Source organism: Abrus precatorius, unplaced genomic scaffold (genome assembly GCF_003935025.1).
Source record: "Abrus precatorius isolate BTA unplaced genomic scaffold, Abrus_2018 Scaffold5, whole genome shotgun sequence".
NCBI lineage: Eukaryota > Viridiplantae > Streptophyta > Magnoliopsida > Fabales > Fabaceae > Abrus > Abrus precatorius.
In genome coordinates, this window is record NW_020874395.1 from 5030361 (window position 1) to 5046863 (window position 16503).

Below are 16503 nucleotides of genomic sequence, written 5' to 3' on the forward strand. Positions count from 1 at the left end.
CTAATCGCAGTTCTTGGACTTGTAAATTCTATTATATGCTAAACAAACAAATGATGAAGTAAAATTAAATCAAAGAATCATATTCCACTAATACGGCATGTGCACAAAGTATAGCAAATCACAAAACCATATTTAAAGGAAAAGAAAGCAAAACAAAAGTACACTGTATGTCACTGAAATTAAAATAACTGGGTTTTCATTCCTGATATTGCCAAGATACAAGACCTAAATCATGATACACAACTGTAAAAATACATAAATTAATTGCAATCCAAAGATAGATCACGATTGACTAAAAACGAATGCCAGAGGGATGCAGAGTTGCGGCAGAAAACCCAGAACCGCATTTGTTATATCCACCAAATTTTTTTAACAGGCCCATTGGGATGTCAGTCTACCCAAGTGGATGAAAATGTGAAGGTAAATTCAAGTGTTGGTTGAAGACAACCTCACCCTCCAATCCAGCTTGCATTTTGGATTTTAGCATCTTCATTCCAAAGTAAATCATCATTCAACAACGAAGAACACAGGCCATTCATGGTTCCCTCCCGGTAGTAGGGCATTAGCAGAGTAAATAGAATGGTGAAAATATATCAAACAAGAACAACATAAATCATACAAGTTTCGTGTTATAAAAGGTGAAGGGAGTAAGTATCCCCACAAAAGAATAGCAATCCACCACATTGATAATGCCGTTTCTTCAATGAAGTTTTGGAGGTTGCCCAGAAAAATTTCAATGATCTATCATGGCTGTTTCAGTCTCTGAGAGGGGAGCTGTAACAACAAAATTCCTAACTCATCAATTAACCAACATGTAAGAGGTCGCAAAGAGTTGCTAAGTTTAGAAGCTTCTGGTATAAATGTATGAATGGGGCACCACACATCAAACAATGACAACAACCACGTCTTATCAGTCATAAACCAAGTTTTCAAAAATCTGATTTATTAAAAAGTTTCTTTTAATAACTTCATCTAAGGTTCTTTTGCGTCTCTCACTATCCCATTTTATCAGACTATAAGTCATGCAAAAGTAATATAGCTTTAGTCCACCCAATATTCTTATTCTTGTTTAGCCCTTGAATGTACACATCAGGAGAATGTCTATTAATCCTACTCAATAAAAAATAGGCAAAGGTAATTTCTTCTGCAAAAGATGGAGAGGACAACCCTATAGAAAGGGGTAAATAAAGAAACAAACTTAAAAAATGGATTCCCTCATCTTGAGAACACTGGATGGGTCTATGGACTTCATCCTAAATACTGAAGTAAAACGGTCCCCCTTCTCCCCCCTCAAAACCCAATTGCACTGTTATATTTTAAGTTAGCAAAGCATTTAAAACTCATTAGCTCAAAACCCTAATTACTATAACTAAAACAGTTCGTAAAAAAATTCAACGTACCCAGCAAGTCTTCAAATGGATCTGTCAAAAGTGATGAGTCCATTAACAGAGGTGGTGAGAAGACTTGATCCTGTGCGTCCTCAAAGTCAAAAATTGACCGCTGTGCATCAGATGTTGCATTAGAACCAGTATAAGAGAGAAACCCATTTACATTGTCATAATCAGAAAGCCTTTCCAAATCATTCAACATATCTGGAAATTCATCAAACTTGCTCTCCCCATGCCCACCAGAAGCATGACTCTCGAGCAAGGAATCATCCATTTGGGATACAAATAATCTTTTGCTCCTCAATGAAGCTGCCCTTTTTTCTGCATCTAAATGAGAAAAGCCAGTTTCTGAAAGAGGGGCAAAGAAGTGCTCCGAACTTCCATCAGATTGACTATCCCGTGATGACTCTGAATTGCACGACCGTAATGACAGTGCTGCTTCTCTTACTGACCTCTTCAAATTCTGGACATAGGAACTGTCACTATCTACAAAATAGAGCATTATCAGCCACTTTGTTTCTAAACCATTGATGAAATCCCCACAAGAAAACCATAAGCTTCAATAAAAGCTTATGCTATTAGGTGGGCCCTGCCCAAGAATGATTTTATATCTCTTAATAACCAAGCTCAAGCAAGAATTCTTTTAGGCTAGAGAATGGACAGTGCTGAAATTTAATTGAATTATGAAGAATGGGGGTCAGCAAGGCAAGGGTCAAACTCCTTACCCCTTGGTCATAGAGGCTTTGATGCCATGTCAAGGACCAACTCTCCTAAAACTGGGCTATCGGATGGAGGCTCCAGGGTGATTTTATAGCTCTAACAGAATATTTAGACAAAAGCTTTAGAAGACAAAACATACCTTCTGCTGAGCTTGCTACTTCATTATTTGAAGGAGGATCCAAAGACTTCCTATCTGGGAGGTTCTCTGTTTGGCTGGTTTGAGGTGCATTACCATGCCGCCGTTGCACATTTCCAGCTTTTCCAGAAGATGGGGTCAAGCTAAATAATTGAGGAAGCTTTAAAGTTGGAGGACTAATGGAAACTTTGTCAAGCTGAATATTAGATATTCTTGAAGTCACCTCATTAACATCATCAATGTTATTGTCCTGATCAATGATTCAATATCAATGTGATATTCAAAGTAGAGGTAAGATCAGATATGTTATTAAGACATAAAAGAAGCAGCAATTGCATTATACTAAAATAGTAGAATACCATCCTCCCACTACTCTGTGTTTGGATAGGTGACGTTGACCGACCATGATGTCTATTCATTGGAGGTAGATTGGAGGCTATGCAGTTAACCTTTTCTGTACACTCAGATATGGACTTCTGTATGGTTGGAGCAACGTCCTTGAGTTGGTTAATTAGTACCTGGAAATGGAAAATGCAACAATGTGAAATTCCTAGGGAGAATTCTTTCTAGTACAGGAACAGCAATTACGGGTCAACTCTATATAAGGTATTCGACTCCTACTGCAAAAAATGGGAAGAGATAATGCAAAGACAGATTCAAAACATTGTATATCAATATTTATGCATAGAATTAGCAGCTAGGTGATAAAAGGAATGCATCTCTTCTATAGCATAAAAAACTCTTGCTTTCTATATATAATGCCAGTGCTGTCAGACATGATACATGCCATGTTTTTATCCTCTACTTAAGTTTCTAAACCTTCTATATTATCAATTAATCCATGCCTATCATCCAAAAGTTTGTAAAAATATCTCCTTCATGTCTCTTTGATATCTTGATGTGTAGCCAAAACTTTTCCTTCATTAGCTTTGATGCATCTTACTTTATTTAAACCTCTTGATTTTCTTTCCCTATTTTTGGCAAGCTAATATACCTTTCATTCTCCAATTTTTGTTTCAAGATTTCGGTAAAACTACTCAAAAGCCTTACTCATTTAATTTTTAACATACTCATTTTTCCTTATCTCAATTTTTAACATACTGATGCCTTACCTAATTTTTCACATTATTGCACCCAAAAGATACAAGCCAACACTGATTAAAAAATTGGCAAAAAAATTTACATAAATCTAATACCTAGTACATACACTGTATGCTAAAAAGCATAGTAGTCAATCCAAGATAGCAGCACGAAGCGGCTAAACCCAAAAATGCTATAGCAGCATAGCCGATAGCGAGATGGCCACTATTCTGAAGTTTGAAAATATGCCTAATATAAATTATGCTACAAATATAAATATATATATATATATATATATATGCTGAAAAATACAAGATTAATATCCAAATTAAAGACATGCATAATTAATGATCAGAAGTGGAAGTTTGAGAACATAACACAAGCAGTGTTATTAAATGGCGGGTTTGGCGGCGCCATGGCGGTTTGCGGTGGCAGATTTCAACCCTGCCGTTACACCGCCTCCATTAAATGGCAGTTTCGCGTGAAAATTTGTGAAAAATGGCGATTTTCATTATTTGGGCCCAAACCCGACCTGTTTAAGGCTGACCCGTCCAAGGCTGACCCGCGCATAACTAAGGTATGTCTCACTTCTCCTTCACTCAAACCCTTCTACCTCATCTCTCATCTCCCATTTCTCTGATCGTCTCCCATCTTCGCTCGATCATCCCTCTCTCAAACATCATCTTTTTTTATTTCTGTTCGCCGATCTGTCTTCTCCGAAGTAGATCTACCCTTATTTCTCCACTCCGCTCTGTTCTGTTCACCGGCACGACATCTCCTCCATCTCCGGCGACCTGAACTTCCATTTCCGGCGACCTGAACCTCCATCTCCGGCGACCCCTTTTTTCTGGTTGACATCTTTTTTTGTTTTTCCCTCTCTGTTGCAGTTTTTTTTTTTATTTCTTCATTTCTGTTTTTCTCTTTCCATGGTTCAATTTTTCCTTTGCCACCTTTCTATTTTTTCTCTGTTTATCCTCAAAAAAGCCCATTATCTTTATTTCAGCTTCTCTTAACATGGCTCAACAAGAATCTTCGTCATTAAGAGCTTCTAATCGATCCGACCCGGGATGGAAATACGCTCATTCGTTGAAAGAGGGTAATACAAACAACATTGTATGTAACTTTTATGGAAAAGTTATGAGTGCTGAAATCACTAGAGTGAAACAACATTTGATTGAAAGGAAAGGTAACGTGAGAGCTTGTCCCAAGTGTCCTGAAGAAGTTAGAAAAGAGATTGAGGCATATCAAAAGGATAAAAAGAGTCAAAACAACTTTGAAATGCCAAACGTGAGAAGCTTTGAAAGTATATGCTATGATGAAAGTGAGGATGAGGAGGATACCCAAACATACTATTGCCATGGGTAATCAGAAAGGGCCAATGGATTTGTTTTGTAGAAAGCCAAAAAATGCAATTTTGAAAAGGAAAAAGTTAAAATTGAGACAAGCAGATATAAGAGAAGTTTGTGACAAAGAAACCAAAACAAAGGTCCATCAATACATAGCTCGATTTTGGTATCAAGCTGGTCTTTCCTTTAACCTCATTAAAATGAAGAGCTTTCAAGAAATGCTTACAGCTGTTGGTGCTTTCGGTCCAAATTTACCAACTTCAAGTTATCATGATATTCGAATTTCACTTCTAAAGAAAGAGCTAGAATATACTGATTCCCTCGTGAAAGATCATAAGGAGCAATGGAACAAACATGGCTGTTCCATCATATTAGATGCATGGACTGATCGAAAGCAAAGATGCTTGATTAATTTTTTAGTCAACTCTTCTGCTGGTACTATGTTTGTGAGGTCTATTGATGGATCTAATTTTGTGAAGACCGGTGAAAAATTATTTGAGATGCTTGATGCTTTTGTGGAAAAGATTGGAGAAGATAGAGTTGTGCAAGTGATAACGGATAATGGAAGCAATTATGTCTTAGCTGGTAAGATGTTGGAAGCGAAAAGACAACATCTTTATTGGACTCCTCGTGCAGCTCATTGCATAGATCTTATGCTTGAAGATATTGGAAAGCTTCCTTTGATAAAGAAGACAATTCAAAGGGGAATATCGGTTGTTGGCTTTATCTACAGTTATTCAAGTGCCTTGAGTTTGTTGAAAAATTTTACAAACAAGAGGGAATTGGTAAGACATGCAGTTACTCGATTTGCAACTTCTTTTCTATCATTAGAAAGGCTTCACCAAGAAAAAGCAAATCTTAAAAAGATGTTTACTTCTGAGGAATGGTGTAAAAACAAGTGATCAAAGGAAGCTAAAGGGAAGCAAGCAACCAAAATTTTATTAAATCCTGTATTTTGGAATAATGTGGTGTATACTTTGAAAATCATGGCTCCTCTTGTCTGAGTGTTATGTTTGGTTGATAGGAAAAGAAGACCAGCTATGGGGTATATTTATGAAGCAATGGAAAAAAGTAAAGAAGCTATTATAAAGTCATTCAAAAATAATGAAAGTAAATACAAAGATGTGTTTGCAATCATTGGTAACAGATGGACTTGTCATCTTTACCGTCCATTACATGCAGCTGGTTACATTTTAAACCTAGAATTTTACTATGACAACCCTCAAATTGAATTTGATTTGAAAGTTACAAATGGTTTGTATGATTGTATCAAGAGGTTGATGCCAAATCGAGATGTGCAACAAAGCATATTACTTGAATTACCAATTTATAAGAGCGGTGGTGGTCTCTTTGGATCCGACTTTGCAAAATCACAGAAAAAGCATTGCTCCCTGTAATTCATCAAATTCTTCAATATTTCAATTTTAAGGTTATACTTCATCTTTAGAGACTAGCTATCAAAATTTTGAGCTTGACATGTAGTCTATGTTGCATGGATACGGGTACGGTACTGGTACCGGGTACGGATACGGGATACGGCATTTTTGAAAAAGTAAGGTACGGGTACGTCGATTAAAAAAATATAAAAAATTATATATAAAATAAAAGCACACAAATTTTAACATATATATTATATAACATAAAAAAAGCATATATTTATCCACAGATAAAAAATCTTACAACACAAATTTTAACATATGATATATTTGGACACGCTACCGAGCTACTGGACGCCGCTGCCGCCGCCGTCGCTGGATGCCGCCCTGAACACCGCTGCTGCAGCTGCTGGATGTGTTGGATACTTGGATGTTGTACGCTGGATGTTGGATTGAAGAGTTGTTGTAGGTTGAAGATGATGGAGGAGCTTGAAGTTGGAAGATTGATGGAGGATGGGAGGAGTTTTGCAAAAGTTGGGAAGCACGGTTTGGAGGCTGAAAGTGGAGGGTGAACTGCAAAAACGTTGGGAGAAAGTCGGGTTGATTTTGGGCCCAAAATAAAACCTAACCTTAACTGGTTTTTTGCAAAAAATTTCCCTTTCTCGTACCCATTAATGTACCCCACGTACCCACCAACGTATCCATTTTTTTTGTTTGCAAAATCTTTTGGGTACGTACCCAGGCGTACCCGTACTCGTACCCCGTACCGGTACTTTGACAAAATTGGAGTACCCGTGCTTCATAACATGTAGTGCATCCGGATGTGAACGCAACTGAAGTGTTTTTGAGCAAGTAATTTCTTATTTCTCGAGCCTACTACTTTCTTTTAGAACTTAGAAAGAAACTAATTAATATTCTTATAATTAAGCTCACGTTGCAGATTCATTCAAAGAAGAAAAATAGGCTTGATCACAAAAAATTACATGACTTAGTTTATGTGAAATACAACCAACAACTCAAAGAACGTTACAATCTTAAAGATGTAATTGATCCAATTACACTCAATGATATTGATGAGTGTAATGAGTGGTTGGTTGGAGAAATAGATGATGATGCTCTAGATGAGGATGCTAGAAATGACTTAATTTTTTATGGTGATAACACTTTAAATTGGGCGACTGTTTATGAAGCTTCTGGAATTGGAGAGCCTACAACATAGAGTTCATCAAGTAGAATCACTATCAAAGCTGCAAAAGTTTCCAAGATCAAGGCATGTTCAACAGCAAAAGGAAAAGAGAAAATAGTTCTTGAAGATGATGATAAAGAATTAGAAAATGAAGAGATGTTGGAAGAAACAGAAGATGAATTAAAATTTAATCTTCCACAGTCTGAAGGAGAAGAGGAGGAGGGATATGCCTTGGTGGATAAAAAAGTGGATGATTACGTTAGAGTTGAAGAAGAGGACTAAATTGATAATCTTTATTTTTATTGTTAACTTGACATTTGATAATTGTATATTTTGTATTGAATTATACTTTAGATTGGAGGTTATGTTACATATATTTTGAGTTAATTATTTTCTATTATTTTCTGTGACCTATAGTATTTTTTTATATATTTTATTATATCTGCCATAACCCGCCACGGCGGCCGCCATAACTTTATGGCAGTTTTTTGAGTTTCCCGCCGCCATCCGCCATTGATAACATTGAACACAAGTCAAATGTCAATAACAACAAAATAAAGGAACCAAACAAATTTAAGTCTCTGTTTCAGATATTCAAATTTTGGTTCAAAGAAGAAAAACAGAATAGAACATAGAAGAAAATCAAAATAGAAATTAGAGTGGTCAATCACTGAAAAAAACTCTAATGCATCTGGTCTCACCAAAAAATGTCTGGATCATGTTAGAAATAGTTTGGGTTTTGCTGGAGATAAAGAAGACGACTGGAACTTGGACAGAAATGGTGACTTGCACCAGAAAACAATGTCAGAGATGGAGGACAAAGGAGAAGGACAAGGCAATCAAGCAGGAGGACGAAGCGAAATCACGAGGGTTTGATTTGATTTGTCAAAGACAGGAGAAGCACGGATAACAGCAACATAAAAGGGGGGGTTGAAATCCCAAAATTGCCTCCTTAAAAGCATTCCAACATTCAGAAAAAGAGGGAAAACTTGACTTTTTTCCCTGTGTGATATAGGGGCTGCGATGGCTGCAATTTACACTGTTCCCAGGCTCCCAGCATGACAGCTGCTACAGGAAACGCGATGCAATGAACCTGGATTCGCAGCAAGGAGCTGCTCCACTCCGCTCCTCCGCAATAGCAACCGCTATTGCTGCTATCGACTACTGTGCTAAAAAGATCTCAAAACAGAAATATTTGCCCACTCTCAAACAATTCTCCCCAAGCAAAGTAAAATTTCCAGTAAATCATGGTAACATACTAACATTCTGCATAAAATAAGTTCCAGAAAGGTCAATCAACTGAGTAGAGTCAAAAATCATGAAGGACATTATTTTTCATTTGGCCTTAAAGCATAAGGTATATCTAAAATGAAGCTTTGGAAGCACTTCTATCTTGGTGGAATCTTGCACATTTTAAAACATGTATTACTGCATTACCTGGAAGCTAGCCAAATGTTGCTGATGCTCAGCAAGGGTTGCTGCTAATGACTCGGCATGACCACTAGAACCCCCTTCCTGTGCACTGCGCAATATATCTGGACCTTCTCCATCATTAGCTTTTGCCTATAGATTATAGTAAAGGTTAGAAGTTTCTACACGTAATGTAAAAGAGAGAATAATTCGTATGACATGAATCAACTTACTGCTACTACGCATTATGATTCTCAATAAAATATAATAAAAATAAGCATGATTGCAGAGAAATTAGAATTAAAACATAATTGCATCAATAAACTTAATCACTAAGTATTTGGAGCAACAAAAGTCAATTATCAAAAGTTTGGACTATAAACAACAGGCATCAATTATACAGTATTAAAATGCATTAAAAATGGGGCAAACACACTTATTAACCTAGAACAGAAAAGATAATTTTATTATTCTTCGATGATTGAATCATGCAATACAAGTACTAATTTAAAGGCAGAGTTGGTCTTTAAAAAGTAAACCAATCTGCTGTAAATAAGGAATAGAATCCATAATAATAAAAAAAAAAACCTAATTTGCTATAATCTGAGCAGTAATCAGATTTGATTACAACCTGATTCTGATGCAGATTTTATTACAAAATCATATCAAGGAATAACTCAACATAAACCAAACTCATGCAAAGAAAAGAAGTTTATCATGATTTTATAGCTTTATAATTCTACTCTAGGTCTGTATTATTACCAAAATATAACATTCACCAAAGTAAAATACTAGATTGCTAACTGATAATATAAGATCAGCACCCAAGAATTTACAAATATCAATGAAGATATTTAACAAAGAACATAGCCAAAGCTGTTTGGCTTCTTATCCCAAAAATAAAGCCACTTGGTTAATGCAAAACTTGTAGGATATAGGTAGGTACATATAGAGGTGTCAGACACAGACAATGATCATAAGTAACATCAATAAATTTCATCAAATGAAGTTGATATCTAATTTATCAAACAAAACATATCACAGTATCAAAATATTCAGAGGTTAACTGGAAAAAAATGTAAAAGAAAAGTAGTATACAACTATGAAGAGCTAGATGTTAATCTGATTTTAGTTGTAGAAGTTCTGTTTTTTGTTTTGGAGTCATACTCAGAAAGTTCAAATTACCTAGTGATTTACTGCTCATAAAAGCAGTTTATGAAACCCTCAAGAGTCAAGCCTCAACTTAAATTAATAAATAAATGTATGCATGCAGTAACAGTGTTTCTTAAAATACACATAGCGGCAATTAGCAAGATGTGATGAAGTACTTTAAACTCAAGACATTTAAACCTAACTCTCTCTTCTCTGGAAGAACCAAAATATAGAGAAAACAGACAGGATACAAAAACCGTTGTCATCCACCATGGTAGAATGACACGCACAGCAGTGAAGAGGATCCCTGATTCCCTGCCTTAAAACCTGCATGATACAGGGTCTTCAGGCTGGCAGGTAGCATCAGTGTCCACCATGACTACGGCAGCCAACAATTTTAGTACTACAATGGAATCCACAAGATTACCCCATTTTTTTCAGTCAACCACTGGGCTTGACATTTTAAGGATCATTTAGGTATCATATCAGCAAAAAAAAATATAATGCTGAGGGGGAGGGGGGGTAAACAGGGTGGTTTTATTGATTCATTTCATTCAATTTAACACACCCAAAATAATCTCAGCTTCAGGGTTCAGATTTGGCTTCAACAAGAAAATACCAAATTCAAATTGAACCCTTGTCTTACCGAGAAAAACAATGCTCAAGCCTCAGCTTAGCTCAATTTGAAAATTATTAAGAGAATGACTGAATAGTGTGAATGTGGAGAAAGTGGGATGTTTAGCCACAGTCAAGTTAAGCACTAATCTGAATTGAGGAAATGTTAGTTAACTATTGGTAAAATAGAGTTCGTTGTTGACGACTTTCTTCGTGCATCTCTTTGTTTCAGCTGAAATTTATTACAGTTTTCTGATGATTTTTCATGAATTAAGATATCAATACATCTTGTTCACATTTCATGTATTCATTTTAATAAATTTGATTTTTTTAAAAAGTAACATGTTTCTTTGGCAGTTTGAATGTTTTCTGCCATTAGCAACCATAAACTCTATACAACAATGAAAGAAAGGAACCATAAGAGCAGAGGGTACCATCTATAAAGGAAAGCTTGTGAAGAGCATACCAGATGAAGTGATTGTTTGTGGATACGTTGCAAGGCATGGGTCCATCGCCGTATAACCTCTGCTACGTCAACAGTTTGGTGGACTCTCCCAGTTCTGTCATCCACTCTAGTCAATGTCTCATTGCTAAAATGTGAGCCATCATTCTCTTCTGTGCTATCCACTTGCATTGAAGGCAAATCCCCAGGCTGACCAGATAATATATCTGAATAAGGAGCCTGAGAACTCTGGTCCATTGCCGCAAGCAAAGATGATCCAGAGATTCGATACCTGCAATTTTTGTATCAACAAGTAAGCAGTAAATTTGGTCTAAAGGTATTGGAAAGGCAAGGCAAGCTACATCACTACATTACCTATGCTCTCGATGAGCTATCAAGTCCTCAATAGGGCCAGATGCAAGAACTTCATGTTGACCTGTACATAAAACTCAATTCATTATCAGCTAATCTTTTTTATATAATAGTTTAAAAAAAAACAAAAGAAAAGAAAAATGAGAATTGTAGGTGGTAGGGAGATAAAGTGTGGAACCTTAATATCCTTAAGTGAAAGGATTCCAATACCAATGGTTTATCACCATCGCACATTAGGAACAAAAACATAAGGGGCATATCATAAATGATAAAGGGAAAAAAATTGAAAGCCTGCAATTCTGCCCAGCTATACCACAGACAAATGGCATGAGCAGGCTAGACTATAATGAGGAAAGAAAAAATTTATTATTATTCAATTTATTAATACAGGAATACAATTGTAAAAATATATCCCCAACAATTAGACAAATGCAAAGACTAAGCAAAGTATTAACCTTTGCACTTACTTTTACGAGCTAATAAAGACTCCCAAAGGCGTGTAGCCTTTGATACTAAATGGGAATTCTGACTTGAACTGGATACGAGATCATCCCAGAGCTCTCCTTCCAGCTTCACTTTATTCCTCAAGTCATGGAGTTTTTCCAGCTCTTGTTGCAAATAAGCCTGAAATTCAGGTTTCTCATTATAATTGCTTAAAAGACAAATCAATAAGGAATTCTCTTGATGGGAAGAGGAGGTATGTACTATAAGAACATGTCTATGCAATATTTTGTACACAGCCTTCACTTATAGATATTATATTATATACCTCTTCAGCGCATAAGCCACGAAATTCAGCAGTCATTTCATGAGCCAAATTCGACCACATAGCTTGCCGTTGTACAGCCATTTCTGCATTTTTCAGAAATTTTCTTCTTTCAAGGGCTATTCTTGCCTGTTTAAGACCAAAGACTCAATTGCATTAATTAAGACCAAGTAACATTATCGACATAAGAACACAAGGAAAAAAATAATAATATATATATATAACATTTTTTTCAGTATGAGCAAAAGACAATGAATTACAGAATTCAAAGGAAACAGACAAAGAGTAATATTGGTATTCTTTTGGCACTTTAAAGGACATCAGATTCAAGAACAGTTACACCAAAAGGACAACAGTCTTTTGTAAATATTTGGAATGACAATGTTTCATTCTACAGCAAACATGTCAAACTAGTCATAATTGTAGCAATTACAGTCACATAAGCACACAATGACAGTCAATTCATCCTTTCCAAAACTTTGTATGGAGTTTCACTAATACCTTTGTAACAGGAAGTAGAGTAGCGGCATGTGAGAATGCTACATCAGTCAATGGCGCAGGCAATGGGTTAGAAGATATGTCAGCAGTAAATGTCCGTCGATGAACCTCTCGTAAAGCATGCAGTGAAAGTTGCCATAGAAGCTCAACAAACCTACATCAACATGTACATTTAAATAACTTTAGAACTGTCTTTAACAGAATCCAAACACTAACAGTGAGCTCCCATTACCATCTTAGCATATAAGACTATTATAACAACATAGCAACGAAAGCCTTTTCCCACTTGGCCGCAGTGTCTCCTCTCTAAGGATCAAATAGTCAAAACCACATCTTTAAAAAGGCCATTTAGATCTATGTCCTTTTCAAGTTTCACTCACAGTTTTTCTAGGCATCTCTCTACCTGTAATAATTGGGCCATCCTCTGTCTGACTAATTTTTCTCACTATGGTTTCTGTAACCATTCTTCTACATGACCAAACGACTTTAGGCAGGATTCTACCATCTTTTTCTCAATCCTTAGTTCCTTACCTTCTCTCAAATTCACCCACTCCTGAACTTATGTTGTATATTCACTCATCCACCGCAACATCCTCATCTCTACAACACTTAGCTTATGCTCTTGTCAGCTCCTTACCCACCAGCATTATCATAAAGCAACGTTGACAAAGGTAAAACCTCCACTTACACAATACCTCCAACTAGTTTCCTTAGTTCAGAAGTTTTTTAAATAACTCTTTCAAGTTACAGTAGATTACCAATAGTCCATGACATCACTGACTTTGTCAATATCTATTCATTAACTATAAAAGCACCTCACTCTAGCCACCAAAAACGCATCAGTTTACCTAATAACAAACTAGAAAAACAAACCCTTAAAATTAAATCCATTTTACCCATAAGTGTTCATCTACTCGTGGGGATCAGACAACCAACTACACACAAGCACAAATAAAAAAAAACACTGTGCAATCAACTACATGTGAATGTACCAACCTAGGTCCACAGCACGTAGCAAGTGAAGAAACTCTGGAATTGCTCCTGGGAAGCGCGCCCTGCGACTCAAGCTCGCTAATAATCCCTTGCACAACCTATAGAACCACGTTCCAGCACCATCCAAAATCATTCAAACACATCCATTCAAATTCACGCCAAATTATTTTTCAAAAAAATTAAAATAAAATAAAAAAGAGAAATCACCTTACGAAAATCACGCGATTGCGCGGAATCGAAAATTGGCCAAACCTTATCGAAATCCTGAAAGATCGAACAATAATGAGGGTTAGAGCGAGAGATCATAAAAGGAATGGAAATAAGGGATTATAAGAGTGGATTGCGATACCTTAGCAGATTGAATTGGTCCTCTGAGGGAAGAGAGGATGAAATAGAGAAGCTGTTCCCCTAATTTAGGGTTCGAATGACGGAAGAGTCCGACCCGAGGAGTTGCATTGGATGCTCCGACTCCGATAATCGCCGGATCCAAACCTAATAACAAGCAATTCGTGTACATTGCACTCTCTAGCTCTATCTCTCTCTCCTTCTCTCTGTCCATCGTCATCACCCTCTGTCTCTCTCCGTCTCTCTCTGTCTCTCTCTCTCTCTCTCTATGTTCTTCTTCTTCTGTGTTCTGAGTTTCGGTTCCTCCTTCTCTCTGATCCTGGATGTGTTGTGTTTTTCTTTTTGATTTTTTTCCTTTTCTTGGAGATCCTTGTATTAGTACGAAATTTCGAAACGGGACCGAAATTTGAAAAGAAGGGGTTCGTTTGGAATTTTGGAAACTTTGGATTTTGGAGGCCACCACCGCTTCGGGAAAGGCACGACGCTGTCGTTCGCTGCCGGCCCGTTTCTATTGTCACACGTGTTGTCGTTTTGGGGTTAGGGAGGTGAGTCTATTGTCGTGCTTGCTTGGTCCTCTTCAGTCTATCTTATATGAATCTTCTAAATATTTTATTATTTTTAATATAAATTATTTTATAAAATTTTAAGAGTATTTGTTATTTTTTATATATTTATCTTTTATTGTTGAGTTTTTTAAATTTTTTATATGAATATCTTAATTTTTTTAAAATTAATACATTAACTACTTTTAATTTAGTTAAAATGTTTTAATAAAAAAATAGAATAAATTATAGTAAGACTATGGCCTCGAATTTGAACAAAAGAAATATTCTCTCTATATATAAATATTTGAATACAAAATTTAAATGTGTTTTTTGTTTTTATATTTTAATAATTTTATCCTTTTTATTAATATAGTTTATTCAAAAATTGATCAAAGATTGAAATGTGATAATCTTTTAATAAAAATATTCAAAGAAACTGAAAAAAATTGTTAAAATGCAAAAATTAAAAACATACTTAAATCATAAAAGATAAGAATTTATTTATGCATAATTAGTCAATTGAGTATAGGTAACTACAATGTCATAATACATTTTTTATATCAAATTAACTTCAAAGTATGAACATGAATTTGACTATAAGTTACAAAAATATGGTTAGGAAAATAATATTTTAATCATTTAGGGAAGAGTTTACAAATTTTAAGTCTCTGAAATAGATGAAAAAAAAAATCAATTTACATCCTTCAACCTATGATATGTAATGTTACATGTAAGTTTAAAAGAAACAAAATAATAAGAAAGTAATAATGAACATCTTAAACGAGGAAAACTAATTACCATTATTAATATTGACATAAAAGTAAGAACTTACTAATCATTTGATTTTGATTTACTATATAAATGGAAAAAAAATTAGACAAATGTTTTTTTTGGTTAAAAAATACTCATTTTATATAGGCCCTACACTAGGAAGAGGAGAGGGATTAAGACTTAAGAGAATGGAAAAGGCACATGGTGTATGGTAACTTGTAAGAAATCAAACTTGTCCATTTACAATTTTTGTCTTATAATTAAACAAATTAAACTTACGCAAGGATCAAATAAAAACAAAGTTCATAGCTATACTAAATTTGTGTCTTAAGATGAGATTGAGATGAATTCTTACGTGGGTGAGGCGTTGCTGATGCTATTTTGCTGTGTCAAAATTAGAAGTTCAATTCTTCAAGCAATTGAGAATCTGAGCAGAAAGTAATCGAAACCATCACTTCAATAAAAGGTGAAGTGTTTGCATGTTACTTCAAAGTTACGATTTATTTTTTTCTTTTTCTTTTTTGACTTGTGCTGATTTTATCGCAAAACTTCAAGAAATACCCACAGAATTTATTAAAAAACATGACTTTCTAATAGTATAGATTAGTATAGATATATTCAACTAAAAGTCTAAACTAATGCTTTAAAATTTTGATTGAGTTGATTATTTTTCTTTTAATGCATCATTCGAGCTTTTCATTTTACAATATTTTATTCTGCATTTAGCTTAAAATTTATATCCTTCTCACGACTGTGATTTATGTTTCGTAGTATATTGACTTTTCAGATAACATATATGTATATATTGAGTGAGAGATCAAATTTATTAATAATTTTAGTAAATAATTGTTATATATATATATATATATAATCATCGCCAGGAACTTTGTAAGGAGGTCCTTTCTAATCCATATTCTTTGGTATCATAGCAAAAGTACGAAATAAAAGATGTGCAAAATTAATGTCAGCTAAAGACATATTTGATATGTTATATTATGTCTACCATTTTATTAATGCTATTGCTATTAAATCTATAAAATATTAAGGACAATTAAAATCTAAATATTTAGGATTGTATGTGTAGTAAGGGGAAAGTCATTGCCACAATTTAAGATAAAATAATTTTCTATCTTTAAGCATTTTAAGCAAGATTTAAGCATACTATAGATAGGAGTTGGAGGTAAAACTCTATGGATATTAAAAAGAGATTGAGTATTTGTTTTTCTACTTCGTTTTAGTAGACTTTAAGACATCCATTACTTGAGATTTCTCGTGCAAAGAGTGAACATGTCATAACATGAGTGGTCATTCGTTAAAAGGTCTACTATATCAATATGCACAATTCCAAGAAGTTAGATTTTT

The 16503-nt window shown here is 35.1% G+C and overlaps 1 protein-coding gene across 1 annotated transcript; it reads right to left on the reverse strand.

Annotated features, from left to right (window-relative positions):
* Nucleotides 1-38: 38 nt before the first annotated feature.
* Nucleotides 39-14390, reverse strand: LOC113867059 (AUGMIN subunit 6). The gene is made up of 13 exons (XM_027502013.1): nt 13830-14390; nt 13688-13744; nt 13484-13578; nt 12491-12641; nt 11993-12118; nt 11691-11847; nt 11227-11287; nt 10876-11143; nt 8670-8795; nt 2604-2762; nt 2248-2494; nt 1401-1874; nt 39-774 (listed from the first exon to the last, which is right to left on the reverse strand). Exons 1-13 carry the CDS (start codon nt 14043-14045, stop codon nt 734-736), a joined length of 2178 nt encoding a protein of 725 aa, XP_027357814.1. The 5' UTR covers nt 14046-14390; the 3' UTR covers nt 39-733.
* Between the last annotated feature and the right edge of the window lie 2113 nt (nt 14391-16503).